Below are 22,784 nucleotides of genomic sequence, written 5' to 3'. Positions count from 1 at the left end.
GAACGCAAGGTGCCAGATTTTATACACAAGAAAAAAAAAAAATACTACACAAGCTTTAACGTACTGTACCTCGCACACACTGTACAGCCAGACAAAAATAGATAATTAGTCTGCCGACACTATTTTGAGAGAAAACAAAACGTGGGTAGATAGTGGTAATGTTGGCATCAACCTCACACTTCTGGATGACTGATGTCTGTTATTAAAATACAAGAGCATTACCCGTCCCAAGATGAGGATCTCAAAGACGCGTGCTGGGACAAAGGACATAACGCGCCTAGAACACGTGCATAATAGGCCAATTATGGAAGCACAAGAATAATGCATCAGACTAGAGCAGGTCGAATAGCAAGAATCAATCTAGCTGAATGAAGTGGCATGCTATTTTACCTATGCCATAATTGGCAACTAAAAACAGAAAAAAGTTGCACTTTGTAAAATGAACCAATAAGTGCAGCCACTGTTAAATAGGACAGATGTCGTACCCTGAAATAACAATGTTGCAGCCCAGTTACAGGCGCAAGTCAGCTACAGATTGGTAGAAACCATGCAAACAACTTTAAAATAGGATTGTTGTGCCTGGTTTGTCTTGTGGTACCGGTTTAGCATATATGGAAAGGAAACTCTCCAAACGTATACAGTCACATCCTAAAATTACAAGGAAAAAACAAACAAACAATTGTGCTTTTTTTTGTTTGTTTTTTTTTAGATATGCTTCTTATACTAACAAAAAGTGGTTGATGGCAAAATTGGGGGATATGTTGGAGCTGTACATGTGTCCAATAGGTCCACATATTTGTGAACAGAGCATAGACTTTTCAAGCACCACTCCGGAGGTGTTCTATTATTTCAGCGGTGGAGTGGTGCTACTAAATTAAAAGTGTAACAAGCCACGTTCTCATTACACTTGGGTAAATAAATCCTTGCTTTATCAAAAGATGGCAGAATGGCCGCAGCCCTTCTCCTGACAGACGAATGAAAACACAGCATGCTGCTCGATTATCTATATGGAGGCCTGTCAAAAATGGATGAAAAATGGCTTCTAACAAGACCACTGTTCATTAGTGTAATCCTTGTCTTTATAAAAGAACACCAGGGGAATGGAGACATCCAATCCCTGCCTGTGATGTGAACTGTACTGGCATGCACATGACCTTAGAATCAATCATAAGAAGGCATACAATTCACTATAAACGATTGCGCCATGTTGCCAAGTGAGCGCAAGACTTCGAGGAACATTGTGGCAACATGGAGTGTCTGGTGGTCTTTACCGTCAACCCATGGGCACCTGGTGTGCTGCTCGAAATCATCTGTTCATATTTTGTGTATGAGCGCTTATATGCTTGTGCAGAGTCCATGCACACAGCCTTAAAGGGGTTGTGCCACAATGTACATTTTAAATCAATAAATCTTGGACTAACAATAAGTTCCATAATTGGATGTGTTAAATAAAAAAAAATGAGTAGAGTATACAGACAGGACAGCACAGCTGCTGCTTTATGTGAGACAAAACATTTCCCTGTTTACTTAAAGGGATTGTCCACTACTAGGACAACCTGTTCTTAAACTAAATGTTCAGTGCTACCTCCGTTCCAGCAGTCCCGGGACATTAATGCGGTGAAATGACGTGTGCTGTTGGCGCCCAATCAGCGGTGGCATCAGTGTCTCCGCCTTCACACAAACTGAACATGAAGAGAAAGTCTGAGACTAGCTGCAGCCCTGGCTTCCTCTTCATGTTCAGTTCATGTAAAAATGGAGACAGTGAGGCCAGCTCTGATTGTGCGGCTGGATTCACGTGCCACAACACCGCATCACAGCCCCGGGACGGAGAGTGCAATGATTTATTTTGAAATAATCAGTGCTGGTGTCATGTATCAACACCGCATCACAGCCCTGGGGAGAGCGAGGGCTGACACCACGGGAACGGCACCGACACTGGAGGGGAGTACAGGCTTTATTATTTTATCATCAGCGCCAAATATATAGTTGAACCCCTTCATGACCCAGCCTATTTTGACCTTAATGACCTGGCCATTTTTTGCAGTGTCCCTTTATGAGGTAATAACTCAGGAACACTTCAACGGATCCTAGCGGTTCTGAGATTGTTTTTTTCGTGACATATTGGGCTTCATGTTAGTGGTAAATTTAGGTCAATAATTTTTGCGTTTGTGAAAAAAAGTAAAAATTTGGCGATTTTTAAATTTTGAATTTTTATTCTGTTAAACTAGAGAGTTATGTGACACAAAATAGTTAATAAATAACATTTCCCACATGTCTACTTTACATCAGCACAATTTTGGAAACATAGGAAGTTAGGAAGTTATAAGGGTTAAAAGTTGACCAGCAATTTGTCAACAAAATTTACAAAACCATTTTTTTTTTTTTTTTTTTTTTAGGGACCACCTCACTTTTGAAGTCAGTTTGTGGGGTCTATATGGCAGAAAATACCCAAAAGTTACACAATTCTAAAAACTGAACCCCTCAAGCTAGTCAAAACTATATTCAAGAAATTTATTAATCTGTCAGGTGTTTCACAGCAGCAGAAGCAACATGGAAGGAAAAAAAATGAACATTTAACTTTCTAGTCACAAAAATGATCTTTTAGCAACAATTTTTTTATTTTCCCAAGGGGTAAAATGAGAAAGTGGACCCCAAAAGTTGTTGTTCAATTTGTCCTGAGTACGCCGATACCCCAACCCTAATTCCAACTCTAACCCTATTCCAACTCCAACCTAGTATTTACTACTAGATGGTGGCCCGATTCTAACGCATCAGGTATTTTAGAATATGTATGTAGTTTATTTATGAAGATGCCCACGCAGGATATAACACAGCCCACGCAGTATATAACACAGCCCACGCAGTATATAGCAATGTGGGCACCATATCCCTGTTAAAAAAACAATTAAAATAAAAAATAGTTATATACTCACCTTCCGGCAGCCCCCGGATCCAGCCCAGGCCTTTAGCGATGCTCCTCGTGACGCTCCGTTCCTAGTAATGCCTTGAGGCAATAACCCGTGATGATGTAGCGGTCTCACGAGACCGCTACGTCATTTCCTGTCATTGCCGCAATGCATTCTTGGGACTGGAACGTCGCGAGGAGCGGGACAGGCTGCAGCGGACGCCGGAAGGTGAGAATATAATGATTTTTTTTTTTTTCATTATTTTTAACATTATATGTTTTTACTATTGATGCTACATAGGCAGCATCAATAGTAAAAAGTTGGTCACACAGGGTTAATGGCAGCGTTAACAGACTGCGGTACACCGCGTTATGCCGCGTTTAACGGACTGCTAAAACCCTATGTGGCCGCTGACTGGAGGGGAGTATGGACGGGGCACTGACTGGAGGGAAGTAGGGAGGGGCCAATTCATGGCCGAACTGTGCCTGTCGCTGATTGGTCGCGGCCAGCTGGCCGCGACCAATCAACAACCTGGGATTTCCGCGACAAACAAACGGAAGTACCCCTTAAACAATTATATATAGACTTTTTTTATTGTGATCACTGTGATAGGGTCGATCACAGTGATCAAAATTTACCTGGAATGAATGAATCTGCCATCCGGCAGATTTGGCGGGAGCACTGCGCCTGTGCCTGCCATTTTGGAAGATGGACGGACATCGGGACTCGGGAGGTATGAGGTGTGGGATCAGACCACAGAGAGAGCGGAGGACAGGACGAAAAGGAGAGGAGGGCAGCGGAGGACAGCATGGAGGGGAGGAAAGTCTGATGGCGGCAGCAGATCACGGTCTCCAGCCGTGGCCGATGATATTGCAGCATCGGCCATGGCTGGATTGTAATATTTCACCAACTTTCATTGGTGAAATATTACAATCGCTCTGATTGAAAGTGAAACCGTCACTTTCAACAGCCAATCAGAGCGATCGTAGCCACAGGGGGGGGGGGCAAAGCCACTTCTCCCCCCAGGGTCAAGTATAGGTCCCCCTGTACCTGCGGGTTGGGTAACCTTTCATTGACCCCGATCACCCGACCCACAGGAACACGATCATTGTGACACAACGTATGCATCACAGGTCGGATTGGCACCGACTTTCATGATGCATACGCTGTGTCACAGGTTGGGAAGGGGTTAAGAAGGGGCTGTCCTAGTTGTGGACACCTCTTTAAAAACAGGCAGGCAATGTTTTACCTCACAGAAATAATCAGCTGTGATCTCATGCTGTAATGTCTGTATCCTCTGTTTTGCTTCCTCTCCTGCCCAGGAGCTGTGGTATGATCAGACCATGTCCCTGTACAGTCAGACACAGCCAGTACACCGCAGGGGCACATTTTTAAGAGATTATATATATATATATATATAATTTATTACAGGTCCTTCTCAAAAAATTAGCATATAGTGTTAAATTTCATTATTTACCATAATGTAATGATTACAATTAAACTTTCATATATTATAGATTCATTATCCACCAACTGAAATTTGTCAGGTCTTTTATTGTTTTAATACTGATGATTTTGGCCTACAACTCCTGATAACTGTTGTGAATTTGCTTTTTGGCTCCCTCTAGTGGTTACTAGTTTTTGGACTCTGGTTTTTCTGTCATTCCTTTTTTCCGCACCTGGGTCGTTAGTTAGGGGTGTTGCTATATAAGCTCCCTGGACCTTCAGTTCAATGCCTGGCAACGTAGTTATCAGAGCTAATCTGCTGTGCTCTTGTCTACTGATCCTGTTCCGGTTATATCAGCTAAGTCTGCTATTTTGCTTTTTGCTATTTGTTTTGTTTTGTATTTTTGTCCAGCTTGTTCCAAATCTGTATCCTGATCTTTGCTGGAAGCTCTAGGGGGCTGGTGTTCTCCCCCCGGACCGTTAGACGGTTCGGGGGTTCTTGAATTTCCAGTGTGGATTTTGATAGGGTTTTTGTTGACCATATAAGTTACCTTTCTTTATTCTGCTATTAGTAAGCGGGCCTCTCTGTGCTAAACCTGGTTCATTTCTGTGTTTGTCATTTCCTCTTACCTCACCGTTATTATTTGTGGGGGGCTTCTATCCTGCTTTGGGGTCCCTTTCTCTGGAGGCAAGAGAGGTCTTTGTTTTCTTCTACTAGGGGTAGTTAGATTCTCCGGCTGGCGCGTGTCATCTAGAATCAACGTAGGAATGATCCCTGGCTACTTCTAGTGTTGGCGTTAGGAGTAGATATATGGTCAACCCAGTTACCACTGCCCTATGAGCTGGATTTTTGTATCTAGCAGACTTCCACGTTCCTCTGAGACCCTCGCCATTGGGGTCATAACAGTTTGCCAGGCCAGTATTATATGTGTAATGCATTGCAAAAGAGGGATTACAAGAAAGAAGATTCTGAGTTTTTTTTTTCCCTCTCTCATTTTTTTTTTCTTCATCCCCTTTACCTCAGAGTGGCTTAAGCTTGCTGCAGACATGAATGTCCAGACCTTGATTACAAGTGTGGACCAGCTGGCTACTCGTGTGCAGGGCTTACAAGACTATGTTATCAGAAGTCCTAGGTCAGAACCTAAGATACCGATTCCTGAACTGTTTTCCGGAGACAGGTTTAAGTTTAGGAATTTCATGAATAATTGCAAATTGTTTTTGTCCCTGAGACCCTGTTCATCTGGAGACTCCGCTCAGCAAGTAAAGATTGTTATTTCGTTCTTACGGGGCGACCCTCAAGATTGGGCTTTTTCGCTGGCGCCTGGAGATCCGGCATTGGCCGATATTGATGCGTTTTTTCTGGCGCTCGGTTTACTTTATGAGGAACCCAATCTTGAGATTCAGGCAGAAAAGGCCTTGCTGGCTATGTCTCAGGGGCAGGACGAGGCTGAAGTGTACTGCCAAAAATTTCGGAAATGGTCCGTGCTGACACATTGGAACGAGTGTGCACTGGCCGCTAATTTTAGAAATGGCCTTTCTGATGCCATTAAGAATGTTATGGTGGGTTTTCCCATTCCCACAGGTCTGAATGATACTATGGCACTGGCTATTCAAATTGACCGGCGGTTGCGGGAGCGCAAAACCGCAAATTCCCTCATGGTGTTGTCTGAACAGACACCTGATTTAATGCAATGTGATAGAATCCTGTCTAGAAATGAGCGGAAAATTCATAGACGCCGGAATGGCTTGTGTTAACATGTGTAGAATCACCACAGTAGTATCTCAGCATGCTCTAAACGTATAGCTAAGGTTGTTAGTCCGGTCACCGTTGGTAATTTGCAACCTAAATTTATTCTGTCTGTAACTTTGATTTGCTCACTGTCATCTTATCCTGTCATGGCGTTTGTGGATTCAGGTGCTGCCCTGAGTCTTATGGATCTGTCATTTGCTAAGCACTGTGGTTTTATTCTTGAACCATTAGAAAATCCTATTCCTCTTAGGGGTATTGATGCTACGCCATTGGCAGCAAATAAACCGCAGTATTGGACACAGGTTACCATGTGCATGACTCCTGAACACCGCGAGGTGATACGTTTTCTTGTTTTACATAAAATGCATGATTTGGTTGTTTTAGGGCTGCCATGGTTACAGACCCATAATCCCGTCCTGGACTGGAAGGCTATGTCAGTGTCAAGTTGGGGCTGTCGTGGTATTCATGGGGATTCCCTGCCTGTGTCTATTGCTTCTTCTACGCCTTCGGAAGTTCCGGAGTATTTGTCTGATTATCAGGATGTCTTTAGCGAGTCCAGGTCCAGTGCATTGCCTCCTCATAGGGACTGTGACTGTGCTATAGATTTGATCCCAGGCAGTAAATTTCCTAAGGGAAGACTGTTTAATCTGTCGGTACCTGAACATACCGCTATGCGTTCGTATATCAAGGAGTCTCTGGAGAAAGGACATATTCGTCCTTCTTCTTCCCCTCTTGGGGCAGGATTCTTTTTTGTGGCTAAAAAGGACGGATCTTTGAGGCCTTGTATTGATTATCGGCTTTTAAATAAGATCACTGTCAAATTTCAGTATCCTTTGCCGCTGTTGTCTGACTTGTTTGCCCGGATTAAAGGTGCCAAGTGGTTCACCAAGATAGACCTTCGTGGTGCGTACAACCTTGTGCGCATTAAGCAAGGTGATGAATGGAAAACCGCATTCAATACGCCCGAAGGTCATTTTGAGTACTTGGTGATGCCTTTTGGGCTCTCCAATGCGCCTTCAGTTTTTCAGTCCTTTATGCATGACATTTTCCGGAAGTATCTGGATAAATTTTTGATAGTTTATCTGGATGATATTTTGGTTTTTTCTGATAATTGGGACTCGCATGTGGAGCAGGTCAGGTTGGTCTTTAAAATTTTGCGTGAAAATTCTTTGTTTGTCAAGGGCTCAAAGTGTCTCTTTGGTGTACAGAAGGTTCCCTTTTTGGGGTTCATTTTTTCCCCTTCTGCTGTGGAGATGGACCCAGTCAAGGTCCGAGCTATTCTTGATTGGACTCAGCCCTCGTCAGTTAAGAGTCTTCAGAAGTTCTTGGGTTTCGCTAACTTCTACCGTCGTTTTATCGCTAATTTTTCTAGCATTGTGAAACCTTTGACGGATATGACCAAGAAGGGCTCCGATGTAGCTAACTGGGCTCCTGCTGCCGTGGAGGCTTTCCAGGAGTTAAAACGCCGGTTTACTTCGGCGCCTGTTTTGTGCCAGCCCGATATCTCACTTCCCTTTCAGGTTGAGGTGGATGCTTCAGAGATTGGAGCAGGGGCCGTTTTGTCGCAGAGAGGCCCTGGTTGCTCTGTTATGAAACCTTGTGCCTTTTTCTCTAGGAAATTTTCGCCTGCCGAGCGAAATTATGATGTGGGCAATCGGGAGTTGTTGGCCATGAAATGGGCATTTGAGGAGTGGCGTCATTGGCTCGAGGGTGCTAAGCATCGTGTGGTGGTCTTGACTGATCACAAAAATCTGATGTATCTCGAGTCTGCTAAACGCCTTAATCCGAGACAGGCCCGCTGGTCATTGTTTTTCTCCCGCTTTGATTTTGTTGTCTCGTATTTACCTGGTTCAAAGAATGTGAAGGCCGATGCTCTTTCTAGGAGCTTTGTGCCTGATGCTCCTGGAGTCGCTGATCCTGTTGGTATCCTTAAGGATGGAGTTATCTTGTCAGCTATTTCTCCGGATCTGCGACGTGTGTTGCAGAGATTTCAGGCTGATAGGCCTGAGTCTTGTCCACCTGACAGACTGTTTGTCCCGGATAAATGGACCAGCAGAGTCATTTCCGAGGTTCATTCCTCAGTGTTGGCAGGTCACCCGGGAATTTTTGGCACCAGAGATCTGGTGGCCAGGTCCTTTTGGTGGCCTTCCTTGTCAAGGGATGTGCGGTCATTTGTGCAGTCCTGTGGTACTTGTGCTCGAGCTAAACCTTGCTGTTCTCGTGCCAGCGGGTTGCTCTTGCCCTTGCCTGTCCCGAAGAGACCTTGGACACATATCTCCATGGATTTCATTTCTGATCTTCCGGTGTCTCAGGGCATGTCTGTCATCTGGGTGATATGTGATCGCTTCTCCAAGATGGTCCATTTGGTTCCTTTGCCTAAGCTGCCTTCCTCTTCCGATCTGGTTCCTGTGTTTTTCCAGAACGTGGTTCGTTTGCACGGCATTCCTGAGAATATTGTGTCAGACAGAGGATCCCAGTTCGTTTCTAGGTTCTGGCGATCCTTTTGTAATAGGATGGGCATTGATTTGTCGTTTTCATCTGCTTTCCATCCTCAGACTAATGGACAGACGGAGCGAACCAACCAGACTTTGGAGGCTTATTTGAGGTGCTTTGTCTCTGCTGATCAGGACGATTGGGTGACATTCTTGCCGTTGGCTGAGTTTGCCCTTAATAATCGGGCTAGTTCCGCCACCTTGGTTTCGCCTTTTTTCTGCAACTCTGGTTTCCACCCTCGCTTTTCTTCGGGTCATGTGGAGCCTTCTGACTGTCCTGGGGTGGATTCTGTGGTGGATAGGTTGCAGCGGATCTGGAATCATGTGGTGGACAACTTGAAGTTGTCACAGGAGAGGGCTCAGCGCTTTGCCAACCGCCGCCGCGGTGTGGGTCCCCGACTTCGCGTTGGGGATTTGGTGTGGCTTTCTTCTCGCTTTATTCCTATGAAGGTCTCCTCTCCAAAATTTAAACCTCGCTTCATTGGTCCTTACAAGATATTGGAAATCCTTAATCCTGTATCTTTTCGTCTGGATCTTCCTGTGTCGTTTGCTATTCACAATGTATTTCATAGGTCCTTGTTGCGGCGGTACGTTGTGCCTGTAGTTCCTTCTGCTGAGCCGCCTGCTCCGGTGTTGGTTGAGGGCGAGTTGGAGTACGTGGTGGAGAAGATCTTGGATTCGCGCCTCTCCAGGCGGAGGCTTCAGTACCTGGTCAAGTGGAAGGGCTATGGTCAGGAGGATAATTCCTGGGTGGTCGCCTCTGATGTTCATGCGGCCGATTTAGTTCGTGCCTTTCATGCCGCTCATCCTGATCGCCCTGGTGGTCGTGGTGAGGGTTCGGTGACCCCTCACTAAGGGGGGGGGTACTGTTGTGAATTTGCTTTTTGGCTCCCTCTAGTGGTTACTAGTTTTTTGACTCTGGTTTTTCTGTCATTTCTTTTTTCCGCACCTGGGTCGTTAGTTAGGGGTGTTGCTATATAAGCTCCCTGGACCTTCAGTTCAATGCCTGGCAACGTAGTTATCAGAGCTAATCTGCTGTGCTCTTGTCTACTGATCCTGTTCCGGTTATATCAGCTAAGTCTGCTATTTTGCTTTTTGCTATTTGTTTTGTTTTGTATTTTTGTCCAGCTTGTTCCAAATCTGTATCCTGATCTTTGCTGGAAGCTCTAGGGGGCTGGTGTTCTCCCCCCGGACCGTTAGACGGTTCGGGGGTTCTTGAATTTCCAGTGTGGATTTTGATAGGGTTTTTGTTGACCATATAAGTTACCTTTCTTTATTCTGCTATTAGTAAGCGGGCCTCTCTGTGCTAAACCTGGTTCATTTCTGTGTTTGTCATTTCCTCTTACCTCACCGTTATTATTTGTGGGGGGCTTCTATCCTGCTTTGGGGTCCCTTTCTCTGGAGGCAAGAGAGGTCTTTGTTTTCTTCTACTAGGGGTAGTTAGATTCTCCGGCTGGCGCGTGTCATCTAGAATCAACGTAGGAATGATCCCTGGCTACTTCTAGTGTTGGCGTTAGGAGTAGATATATGGTCAACCCAGTTACCACTGCCCTATGAGCTGGATTTTTGTATCTAGCAGACTTCCACGTTCCTCTGAGACCCTCGCCATTGGGGTCATAACAGATAACCCAAAAAACCTGTCTCAATAAATTAGCATATTTCAACCGTCCAATCAAATAAAAGTGTTTTTTAATAACAAACAAAAAAAACATCAAATAATAATGTTCAGTTATGCACTCAATACTTGGTCGGGAATCCTTTGGCAGAAATGACTGCTTCAATGCGGCGTGGCATGGAGGCAATCAGCCTGTGACACTGCTGAGATGTTATGGAGGCCCAGGATGCTTCAATAGCGGCCTTAAGCTCATCCAGAGTGTTGGGTCTTGCGTCTCTCAACTTTCTCTTCACAATATCCCACAGATTCTCTATGGGGTTCAGGTCAGGAGAGTTGGCAGGCCAATTGAGCACAGTAATACCATGGTCAGTAAACCATTTACCAGTGGTTTTGGCACTGTGAGCAGGTGCCAGGAAGCATGAAGTGCTCCAAAATCTCCTGATAGCTAGCTGCATTGACCCTGCCCTTGATGAAACACAGTGGACCAACACCAGCAACTGACATGGCACCCCACACCATCACTGACTGGGTACTTGACACTGGACTTCAGGCATTTTGGCATTTCCTTCTCCCCAGTCTTCCTCCAGACTCTGGCACCTTGATTTCCGAATGACATGCAAAATTTGCTTTCATCAGAAAAAAGTACTTGGGACCACTTAGCAACAGTCCAGTGCTGCTTCTCTGTAGCCCAGGTCAGGCGCTTCTGCCGCTGTTTATGGTTCAAAAGTGGCTTTACCTGGGGAAAGCGGCACCTGTAGCCCATTTCCTGCACACGCCTGTGCACGGTGGCTCTGGATGTTTCCACACCAGACTCAGTCCACTGCTTCCTCAGGTTCCCCAAGGTCTGGAATCGGTCGTTCTCCACAATCTTCCTCAGGGTCCGGTCACCTCTTCTCGTTGTACAGCGTTTTCTGCCACATTGTTTCCTTCCAACAGACTTACCATTGAGGTGCCTTGATACAGCACTCTGGGAACAGCCTATTTGTTGAGAAATTTCTTTCTGGGTCTTACCCTCTTGCTTGAGGGTGTCAATGATGGCCTTCTTGACATCTGTCAGGTCGCTAGTCTTACCCATGATGGGGGTTTTGAGTAATGAACCAGGCAGGGAGTTTTTAAAAGCCTCAGGTATCTTTTGCATGTGTTTAGAGTTAATTAGTTGATTCAGAAGATTAGGGTAATAGGTCGTTTAGAGAACCTTTTCTTGATATGCTAATTTATTGAGACAGGTTTTTTGGGTTATCAGGAGTTGTAGGCCAAAATCATCAGTATTAAAACAATAAAAGACCTGACAAATTTCAGTTGGTGGATAATGAATCTATAATATATGAAAGTTTAATTGTAATCATTACATTATGGTAAATAATGAAATTTAACACTATATGCTAATTTTTTGAGAAGGACCTGTATATATATATATAATTGTCTAAGGGGTACTTCTGTCTTTCTGTCCGCAACTTCCGTAACGGAAATCCAGCGTCGCTGATTGGTTTCGCCAGCTGCCTGTCATGGCTGACGCGACCAATCGGCGACGGGCACAGTCCGATTAGTCCCTCCCTACTCCCCTGCAGTCAGTGCCCGGCGCCCGCATACTCCCCTCCAGTCACCGCTAACACAGGGTTAATGCCAGCGGTAACAGGCCGCGTTATGCCACAGGTAACGCACTCAGTTATCGCTGCTATTAACCCTGTGTGTCCCCAACTTTCTATGATGTAATGTTAAAAAAAAACAAACAAAAAAAAACCCCCAAAAAACCTGCTATTCTCACCCTCCGTAGTCCGCCGAGCCGCACGCGGCTGCCGCCATCTTCCGTTCCCAGAGATGCATTGCGAAATTACCCAGAAGACTTAGCGGTCTCGCGAGACCGCTAAGTCATGTGGGTAATTTCGCAATGCATCCTGGGAACGGAAGATGGCGGCAGCCGTGTGCGCATTGCGAGAGCTTCGCTGGATCCCGGCGGGTGAGTATATAACTAATTTTTATTTTAATTATTTTTTTTAAACAGGGATATGGTGCCCACACTGCTATATACTATGTGGGCTGTGTTATATACCGCGTGGCTGCTATATACTACCTGGCCAGTGTTAGATACTATGTGGGCTGTGTTTTGTACTGCGTGGGCTGTGCTATATATTACGTGGCCAGTGTTATATAGTAAGTGGGCTGTGTTATATACTCTTTGGGCGGTGTTATATACTGCGTGGCCACTGTTATATATTGTGTGGCCTGTATTAACGCATCGGGTATTCTACAATATGTATGTGTGTATGTATGTATGTATATATATCAGATATATATCAGCCACATAGTATATAGCACAGGCCACGTACGATTTGTCTGCTATATACTACATGGCTCCTATACACTACGTGGCCTGTGCTATATACTATGTGGCTGCTATATACATACATATTCTAGAATACCCGATGCGTTAACTAGATGGTGGCCCGATTCTATCTTACAACAGGAACATATTTTATTTAAAATAAACATACAACTGTGGAACTTATTTCAAGATCTATTGATGTACTTTGTTTCTAGGACAACCCCTTTAAATGACTCCATACACAGACTTCTGTCAGCTGAACCTGCCATCAACAGGTTCGGCAGAAGGTCTAATATGTATGGGGTGCAGGCTGACTGATGGTCAGTGGATAGGAAGGTAGGGGGTGGAGAAGTCAATCACACACATCCCACAGTAGATTGCAGAACATTGTTCTCCTGGGGATAAGTCGATTGTCAGCCCGCAGCTTTCTCAGAGAACAAAGAAGAACCAAGCGAGCTCTCCTGTGTAGGAAAGTCTGCCGTCGGCCAAACCTTTACATCCAACATTTGAATAGTGGTCTGAAGATGTTGAAATTACACTAAGGATATAAAAAAAACACAGGGATTGTAGGGAAAATTGTTGTATATATGTGCTCCCAGTGTTTGTGTGGGTTTCCTCCAGATTCTCCAATTTTGTCTCACTCCAGACATCCTGAGAGGGTATGTAGATTGTGATCCCCAATGGGGAGAGGGATGAGAATGTCTGTAAAGCGCTGTTGAATTAATGGCACTATACAAGTAAAAATAAATAAAATAAATAAAGACAAATCCCACCCACACCTGGATGTTTGTAAATGTCTTTACAGCACCAAGTTTCTCAAGTGTTCCAGAGTTTCCATTAGCTTATAAACACAAGCTTTTGGCATACACTTGGCAAATAAAATTTATTAGCGGTAGGAAATGGTTAATCATATTTAATAACACTAAAGTAAGAGACACAGCAGCAGTGGCCACAATCCGGGGAGGAGGAGGTCTCTGCACCTGGCGTTCTCTAGCCCCTTCCCGACCCATGACGCCTATGTGGCGTCATGGAATGATTGCATCCCTGCAGATCGGGTGAAAGGGTTAACTCCTATTTTACCCGATCTGCAGGGAGAGGGGGAGTTGTACTTCAGCCTAGGGGGGGGCGGCTTTGCCCCCACGTGGCTACGATCGCTCTGATTGGCTGTTGAAAGTGCAACAGCCAATCAGAGCAATTTGCAATATTTCACCTATGAAAATGGTGAAATATTGCAATCCAGCCATGGCCGATGCTGCAATAGCATCTGCCATGGCTGGAAATCATGTTCTGGCCCCCCCCACCGCCCCCGATCTCCTCCCCAGTCCTCCGTTCTGTCCGGTACCCCCCTCCGTCCCCCTGTTCGCTCCCCCGTCCCCCTGTCCGCTCCCCCGTGCTCCTGTCCGCTCCCCCCGTCCTCCGATCCCCCCCCTGTGCTCCGATCCACCCCCCCACCACCCCCTCATACTTACCGAGCCTCCCGAAGTCGGTCCGTCTTCTCCCTGGGCGCCGCCATCTTCCAAGATGGCGGGCGCATGCTCAGTGCGCCCGCCGAATCTGCCGGCTGGCAGATTCGTTACAAGTACATTTTGATCGCTGTGGTAGGTTCTATCACAGCGATCAAAATAAAAAAAAATAATAAATAACCCCCCCCCCCCCTTTATCACCCCCATAGGTAGGGACAATAATAAAATAAAGAAAATATTTTTTTTTCTTTTTCCACTAGGGTTAGAACTAGGGTTAGAACTAGGGGTAGGGTTAGGGTTAGGGGTAGGGTTATGGCATGTGCACACAGTGCGGATTTGGCTGCGGATCCGCAGCGGATTGGCCGCGGATCCGCAGCGGATTGGCCGCTGCAAATTCGTAGCAGTTTTACATCAGGTTTACAGTACCATGTACACCTATGGAAAACCAAATCCGCTGTGCCCATGGTGCGGAAAATTCCGTGCAGAAACACTGCGTTGTATTTTCCGCAGCATGTCAATTCTTTGTGCAGATTCCGCAGCGTTTTACACCTGTTCCTCAATAGGAATCCGCAGGTGAAATCCGCACAAAAAAAACACTGGAAATCTGCTGTAAATCCGCAGGTAAAACGCAGTGCCTTTTACCTGCAGATTTTTCAAAAATCGTGCGGAAAAATCTCACACGAATCCGCAACGTGGGCACATAGCCTTAGGGTTAGGGTTGGAATTAGGGCTAGGGTTAGAAATAGGGTTAAGATTAGGCTTGTGGTTAGGGTTACGGGTGTGTTGGGGTTACAGTTGTGGTTAGGGTTGGGATTAGGGTTAGGGTTGGGATTAGGGTTACGGGTTTGTTGGGGTTAGGGTTGTGGTTAGGGGTGTGTTGGGGTTAGGGTTGTGATTAGGGTTATGGCTACAGTTGGGATTAGGATTAGGGGTGTGTTGGGGTTAGTGTTGAAGTTAGAATTGAGGGGTTTCCACTGTTTAGGCACATCAGGGGTCTCCAAACGCAACATGGCGCCACCATTGATTCCAGCCAATCTTGCGTTCAAAAAGTCAAATGGTGCTCCCTCCCTTCCAAGCCCCGACGTGCGCCCAAACAGTGGTTTACCCCCACATATGGGGTATCAGCGTACTCACAACAAACTGGGCAACAAATATTGGGGTCCAATTTCTCCTGTTACCCTTGTGAAAATAAAAAATTGCTTGCTAAAACATCTTTTCTGAGGAAAGAAAAATGATTTTTTATTTTCACGGCTCTGCATTGTAAACGTCTGAAGCACTTGGGGGTTGAACGTGCTCACCACACATCTAGATAAGTTCCTTGGGGGGTCTAGTTTCCAAAATGGGGTCACTTGTGGGGGGTTTCTACTGTTTAGGCATATCAGGGGCTCTGCAAACGTAACATGATGCCCGCAGACCATTCCATCAAAGTCTGCATTTCAAAACGTCACTACTTCCCTTCCGAGCCCCGGCATGTGCCCAAACAGTGGTTTACCCCCACATATGGGGTATCAGCGTACTCAGGAGAAACTGGAAAACAACTTTTGGGGTCAAATTTCTCCTGTTACCCTTGCAAAAATAAAAAATTCTGGGCTAAAAAAATATTTTTGAGGAAAGGAAACACATTTATTAATTTCACGGCTCTGCGTTATAAACTTCTGTGAAGCACTTGGGGGTTCAAAGTGCTCACCACACATCTACATTAGTTCCTTCGGAGGTCTAGTTTCCAAAATGGGGTCACTTGTGCGGGAGCTCCAATGTTTAGGCACACAGGGGCTCTCCAAACGCGACATGGTGTCCGCTAATGATTGGAGCTAATTTTCCATTCAAAAAGCCAAATGGCGTGCCTTCCCTTCCGAGCCCTGCGGTGCGCCCAAACAGTGGTTTACCCCCACATATGGGGTATCATCGTACTCAGGACAAACTGGACAACAACATTTGGGGTCCAATTTCTCCTATTACCCTTGGGAAAATAAAAAATTCTGGGCTAAAAATCATTTTTGAGGAAAGAAAAATTATTTTTTATTTTCACGGCTCAGCGTTATAAACTTCTGTAAAGCACCTGGGGGTTATAAGTGCTCACTATGCATCTAGATAAGTTCCTTGGGGGGTCTAGTTTCCAAAATGGGGTCATTTGTAGGGGAGCTCCAATGTTTAGGCACACAGGGGCTCTCCAAACGCGACATGGTGTCCGCTAATGATTGGAGCTAATTTTCCATTCAAAAAGTCAAATGGCACGCCTCCCCTTCCGAGCCTTGCCGTGCACCCAAACAGTGGTTTACCCCCACATATGAGGTATCGGCGTACTCAGGAGAAATTGCCCAACAAATTTTAGGATCCATTTTATCCTGTTGCCCATGTGAAAATGAAAAAATTGAGGCTAAAAGAAATTTTGTGTGAAAAAAAAAAGTACTTTTTCATTTTTACGGATCAATTTGTGAAGCACCTGAGAGTTTAAAGTGCTCACTATGCTTCTAGATAAGTTTCTTGGGGGGTCTAGTTTCCAAAATGGTGTCACTTGTGGGGGAGCTCCAATGTTTAGGCACACAGGGGCTCTCCAAACGTGACATGGTGTCTGCTAGCGATGGAGATAATTTTTCATTGAAAAAGTCAAATGGCGCTCCTTCCCTTCCGAGCCCTGCCGTGCGCCCAAACAGTGGTTTACCCCCACATATGAGGTATCAGTGTACTCAGAACAAATTGGACAACAACGTTCGTGGTCCAGTTTCTCCTTTTACCCTTGGGAAAATAAAAAAAATTTCGCTAAAAGATCATTTTTGTGACTAAAAAGTTAAATGTTCATTTTTTACTTCCATGTTGCTTCTGCTGCTGTGAAACACCTGAAGGGTTAATAAACTTCTTGAATGTGGTTTTGAGCACCTTGAGGGGTGCAGTTTTTAGAATGGTGTCACTTTGGGGTATTTTCAGCCATATAGAACCCTCAAACTGACTTCAAATGTGAGGTGGCCCCTAAAAAAAATGGTTTTGTAAATTTTGTTGTAAAAATGAGAAATCACTGGTCAAATTTTAACCCTTATAACTTCCTAGCAAAAAAAAAAATTGTTTCCAAAATTGTGCTGATGTAAAGTAGACATGTGGGAAATGTTATTTATTAACTATTTTGTGTCACATAACTCTCTGGTTTAACAGAATAAAAATTCAAAATGTGAAAATTGCGAAATTTTCAAAATTTTTGCCAAATTTCCATTTTTTTCACAAATAAACTCAGAAATTATCGACCTAAATTTACCACTAACATGAAGCCCAATATGTCACGAAAAAACAATCTCAGAATCGCTAGGATCCGTTGAAGCGTTCCTGAGTTATTACCTCATAAAGGGACACTGGTCAGAATTGCAAAAAACGGCAAGGTCATGAAGGGGCTAGTTACATCCCTCATTGTGTGTGACCTTTCCCCTACTTCCAGCTTTATATACACCACCTGCAGCCGTATACTGGCAGCTGTATACTGCTCCGATGTGTCAGCTAATGTCCAGACTGATGAGGGGCGCTACAAAGCACCCAACACCGCCGTCTATACAGAACACATCCATCTCCATTCCTGGCCGAGATGTCAGTGCCATGGAGCCCTCAGTGTTAGGCTATGTTTACACATTGCACTTTTGCTACTTTTTTATGCAAATTTAAACAGCATTTTACACTGCTAGCAAAAGCTGTGAGACTTCAGAAATCTGCTTTTTTTCCTGACTGAATTGGAAAACTGCAGCTTGTCACTTCGTTCAGCGTTTTTTGCAGCGTTTTTTCATCCATAGAAAGCAATGGGCAAGTGCAAAAAAAGCATCAAAACGTTGCCATCAGTTTTGGCTATGATTTTAGTGAAAAAAAAAATATATATATAGGTATAGCAGGAGCAGGATTTGAAACATTTCTGTGATTTTCTCAAGTTTAAACCAATATTGCTGTCTCCTCACATGAGAATAGCAGTTAGGATTTGTACAATTTAATTACATTAGTGATGTATTAAATATTGCCTGACCAATGTGTGAAATTGAATAATACCCGTCCAACTCAATGGTGCGGACCAATGTGTGAAAGTAAACAGTGTCCGCCCTACAAATGCTCTGCCAACATCTCAGGTAAACCATTCCAAACCAATTCAACTCTCCCCGCTGTTAGATTTGTAATTATGTATTTTATCATCAACTTTTTTGTACAGAATAGTCATTTTTTCAGATACGATCTTAACACTAAATTTGATCAATTTGCCCCTTTTTCCAAAAAATAATATTTTATTGCTTTTACATGTGTCTTGCATTGCTGGCCTAACACTTTGCATTGTTCATGCTTGTATGGCAAAGCTGAACTTTGGGATCCTGAAAAACGAAGCAAAACCGGATTTTTGTTGTTTACAGCTTTTAAAATGTTGAGACATCAGGTTTCAGAAGCAAAAAAAAAAAAAAAAAAAAAGCAGCAAAAAAGCAACATGTGAACATATCGCATTGATTAGTGTTAAAGAACGGCCATCTATTTATTATTTTTTTTTATTAAATGTTTGTATGTAATGTAGTGTGAGTCAATTAATATAATCACTTTCCACTGCTCTCTCCGGAAACTAGTCGTCTCACCATGTATGAGCCAGAAGTCTTACATTGTAAAAGAAAACGTGACCTGGACAGTCTGCAGAGCAGTGATGTCACTGAGCAGGGAAGAAGAGCGCTGGACACCGGGGAGAGCAGGGATAGGTGAGCATATTAATGGAAGTGTGTGTGTGTGTGTGTGTGTGTGTGTGTGTGTGTGTGTGTGTGTGTGTGTGTGTGTGTACAAAAAAATTAAACACTTTAATAATGGACAGCATCTGTGTGATTTTGTTTTTGCAGATACATGTTCTGCAAACAATCCTGGACACGAGAACAGCGCCTTATATAAAATACATATGTACATGTTCGATCCTTGACACCCACGGATCGTACATGGACATGAAAATCAGAGGCCTTACTCATCAGAATACTTCCTAAAGCAATAAATTAGAAAGTGTAAAAGGGGGGGGGGGCACAATTTTAATGTGTACATCATTAAGCTAATTTAATGAATTGGTTAAAGCACTAGATAAATTTCATAACACGTTATAAAAATGAAGCGACGGTAATCACTTGATTTGTAAGATAAAAACGCACAGGCTTTACAGGTATGCAAAAAACGAAAGGCAGAGACTGCAGCTTCTGCCTAGAAACCAGACACTCCAGCCAACCAGGCCGGCTCCTCTTACACCAATCTATATTCCACATCTCAAGCCAACAGCTATTACCGGAGGTTACTAGGAGTCAATGACCCAGAGTTACACTGCCGCCATAAATTACAGGCATGTGACTTCCTACAAAGGAAGCTCAGGAAATATTTAAGGTGCCTTCACATGAAGCGACGCTGCAGCGATAGCGACAACGATGCCGATTGCTGCAGCGTCGCTGTTTGATCGCTGGAGAGCTGTCACACAGACCGCTCTCCAGCGACCAACGATGCCGATGTCCCCTAGTAACCAGGGTAAACATTGGGTTGCTAAGCGCAGGGCCGCGCTTAGTAACCCAATGTTTACCCTGGTTACCAGTGTAAAATGTAAAAAACAAACAGCACATACTCACCTGCGCGCTCCCGGCGTCCGCTTCCTGCACTGACTGAGCGCCGGCCCTAACAGCAGAGCGGTGACGTCACCGCTGTGCTTTTACTTTCACTTTGCGGCCGGCGCTCAGTCAGAGCAGGAAGCAGACGGCGGGGGACGCGCAGGTGAGTATGTGCTGTTTGTTATTTTACATTTTACACTGGTAACCAAGGTAAACATCGGGTTACTAAGTGCGGCCCTGCGCTTAGCAACCCGATGTTTACCCTGGTTACCAGTGTAAAACATCGCTGGTATCGTTGCTTTTGGTGTCAAACACAACGATACACGGCGATCGGACGACCAAATAAAGTTCTGAACTTTATTCAGCGACCAGCGACATCACAGCAGGATCCTGATCGCTGCTGCCTGTCAAACTAAACGATATCGCTAGCGATATCGTTTCGTGTGAAGGTAAGTGACGCTGCGCTTTAACACAAGCATAGACAGAAAATTATTCGGCGTGTAGGTGTTCTGTTAGCAATGGTTTGTTATCAGACTCGGGCTGGAAGTGACATGAATACATTATGCTTTGCACATTCCAGAAATACACTTGTTAAGTGTCCCTAACAATAAGCATGTGACAAAGTGTCCAGCTGCTGGGACCCAAGTCATTGGCCAGAATCAAACCTGCCTGACCATGGATTTAATGGCCTCAACCGATGCAGGAAAAAGAAATATATTTGTACCGTGTCCGCCAGTAGATAGAAAAATCTTCATTTGAGAGTCCTCAGTGGTTGATGCCATCTTTTCTGCTAGCCATGCTACTTGTGGTCTCTTCATCAGGTTTAGTGTAACTAACCATCCCAGTATTTTTTTTTTGCGGTGCTGGAGTGGTGCTACTGACGTAAGGTTCCCTGAACCCAGTCTTATACTTAACACTCGCCCTCTGATCTGCCCGTCCCGCGTTGGACGGGCACAAGAACAAGCGGCCGCGGTACTTTCATTGAGCTTCACACAATGAATGGACAGGTCAGGTCCTCTACGTGGCGTTACTCCTCTCGAGTAACTTAAAACTCCTTGTTGAGGCATTCAGGAGTGGGAATTCTAAATCAGACAGTTTTCTACTTTATGTATAAAACACATAGGACCATAAAATTCCAACAGTGAAAAAGAAATGTACAAAAAAGCCAAAACAAAACCCATGAATGGAAAAAATGTAAGATATTAAAGGAACTTTCCACATTGTACATTTAGGCTAAATTCACACTAGGCGTTTTTTTGCAGCTTTTTTATGCATTTTTAATGCAAATTTTCAGCTACGTTTTACATTTCAGAAATCTCCTGCACATATCTTGTTTTTTTTTGTCATCAGTATTGTGTACTTTGCATGTTTTTTTTTGTACAATGGAGCATGTCACTTCTTTCAGCATTTTGCACCCACTAAAATGAATGGGTGGGGAGAAATCTAGCATGCCAAAACCGCAGAAAAAAAAAAAAAAAAAAGAAAACCATGCTGTGTGAAATTACCCTTAGCCCGACCTGTGGACTGCACGGTATAAAAAAGGAGAAGTAGGGCAGAATAAATATATAGGTTTATTGTAATAGACTTTGCATAACATATATTTTATTCATTAAAATCCCTGGTGTTTGTATGTATGAGTCCAGTAGGCGGTCCTTCTCAGTGACTGACAGCCATCTGCATGCACAGTCATACAGGGAAGACTGTCAGTCACCGAGTAGGACTGCTCACTGGACTCCTATGCATAAAATGAAGAAAATGACAGCTATTGAAACTTTTCCCACAATAAAAGTTTCTCAATCTGATCAGCTCCTGCCTATAGATCAGGCACCATTTTAAACATAACAGGTTTCCTTTAAAGTCATTGCACAAGATAGATCACGTCTAACAACGACAAGCCACCTGGTGTCTATTCTGAAGTCCTCTGACGACACTAATAAATTATTCACAAGTACTGTACCCTACGCACAACATACAAAACCATAAAAAAGTACAATGCCAAATTCCAACAATTTTGATTTTTTTCAAATTCCAACAAGACGTCTACATGGCCCCAAATGTGTATTTCACTTATGCATATTTATACTGTACTTCCCGGAAAAAAAGGCTTATCTGGCACCAGGAGCTGGACAAAAAAAAAAAAAAAAAGCTGAGTCGGGTAGAGGGAGGGAGCTTCCTGCTCTGCTGCACTTGTGGTATATATGACCTATAATAACACAGGCTTCTATATGAGGTTACTACAGGGCAGACTCCAAAGGAAGGAGGTTAACCAGAGCCACTCTACTTCCCTATACAAAAAAGTATAAACACAAAGATCGCTCTTTGTTTAGAGACCTTGCTGTATATTACCCTAGCAAGAACCATACACTGCATGCATTGTACGCTCAGACATGCTTGCTGATGGTTTCTCATACACAAACATGTTCAGAGCATTCTCATTATTTTATCCAGAAAACGTCAGCTGCAAGTGACCCTTAAAATTCTGGTACAAGAGATGAAAGTTCCATTTGTGTTTATTTCCCTCCCAAAGAAGTGAATGGGTGACACCATGCAATCTGTGAAATTTCCACTATTCTCTAATTTAGTGTACCACTGGTGGAATTCTAATAATCAACTATCACAAGGTCACAGAACGGTGCCCCAAGAATTAGGGCTCACTGCGCTATGTCTCCATCTGTCAGGTATCCTGGAAAGCGTGGGGAGTCCCAGCAGCGCCACCTCAGGAGAAGTGAAGCATGACATATTTCACATTTGGATCAGAGAGCAGGAAGTGTAATGCTCAGACATGAGTGGTCCATCACAGCTAGACACTTAACCACCGCCTAATTAACGGAAAGGGTCTTCTCTATTAGGCACAGTGGCTTTTCTAAACCAGACCCCTTACTGTATTTAAGGAAAGCAGCGAGGAAAAACAATATGGAATTAACAAGAGCTGGCTAACGAGAAGAAGAAAGTATTACCTGGTCTGCTCCTGGAGAATGAGATGGGGCTCCACAAAGAACTTGACTCTTAGCTTCATCCTGAAAGGAGCCAGTCCGTCCATCTGCTGGGATATTCGATTTCTCTGATTCAGCCATAGACTTTCACCCTTATTTCCACTGAACTGTAAGCCAAAGTAATCCACTTCAATAATGCCCAGCCGTTCACAAACCTGAAAACAACCATAAAGAGATTTAGGCATGTTACAAGTCTCTTCTGTAAAAGCACTGGTGCTGCGTA

At 44.2% G+C, this 22,784-nt stretch overlaps 1 protein-coding gene across 1 annotated transcript in view; it reads right to left on the bottom strand.

The window, feature by feature from the left end:
• The window catches only part of LOC143818590 (E3 ubiquitin-protein ligase MYLIP-like), a 34,412-nt gene that overhangs the window by 5,706 nt on the left and 5,922 nt on the right, over positions 1–22,784 (bottom strand). The window contains exon 2 of the mRNA XM_077299850.1: positions 22,526–22,716. Within this exon, the coding sequence (XP_077155965.1) occupies positions 22,526–22,716 (191 nt within the window). The remainder of the gene's footprint in view (positions 1–22,525; positions 22,717–22,784) is intronic.

Source organism: Ranitomeya variabilis, chromosome 3 (assembly GCF_051348905.1).
Source record: "Ranitomeya variabilis isolate aRanVar5 chromosome 3, aRanVar5.hap1, whole genome shotgun sequence".
Classification (NCBI taxonomy): Eukaryota; Metazoa; Chordata; class Amphibia; order Anura; family Dendrobatidae; genus Ranitomeya; species Ranitomeya variabilis.
Note: the sequence above shows the minus strand (reverse complement) of the source record. Positions and strands in the feature narration are given on the sequence as shown.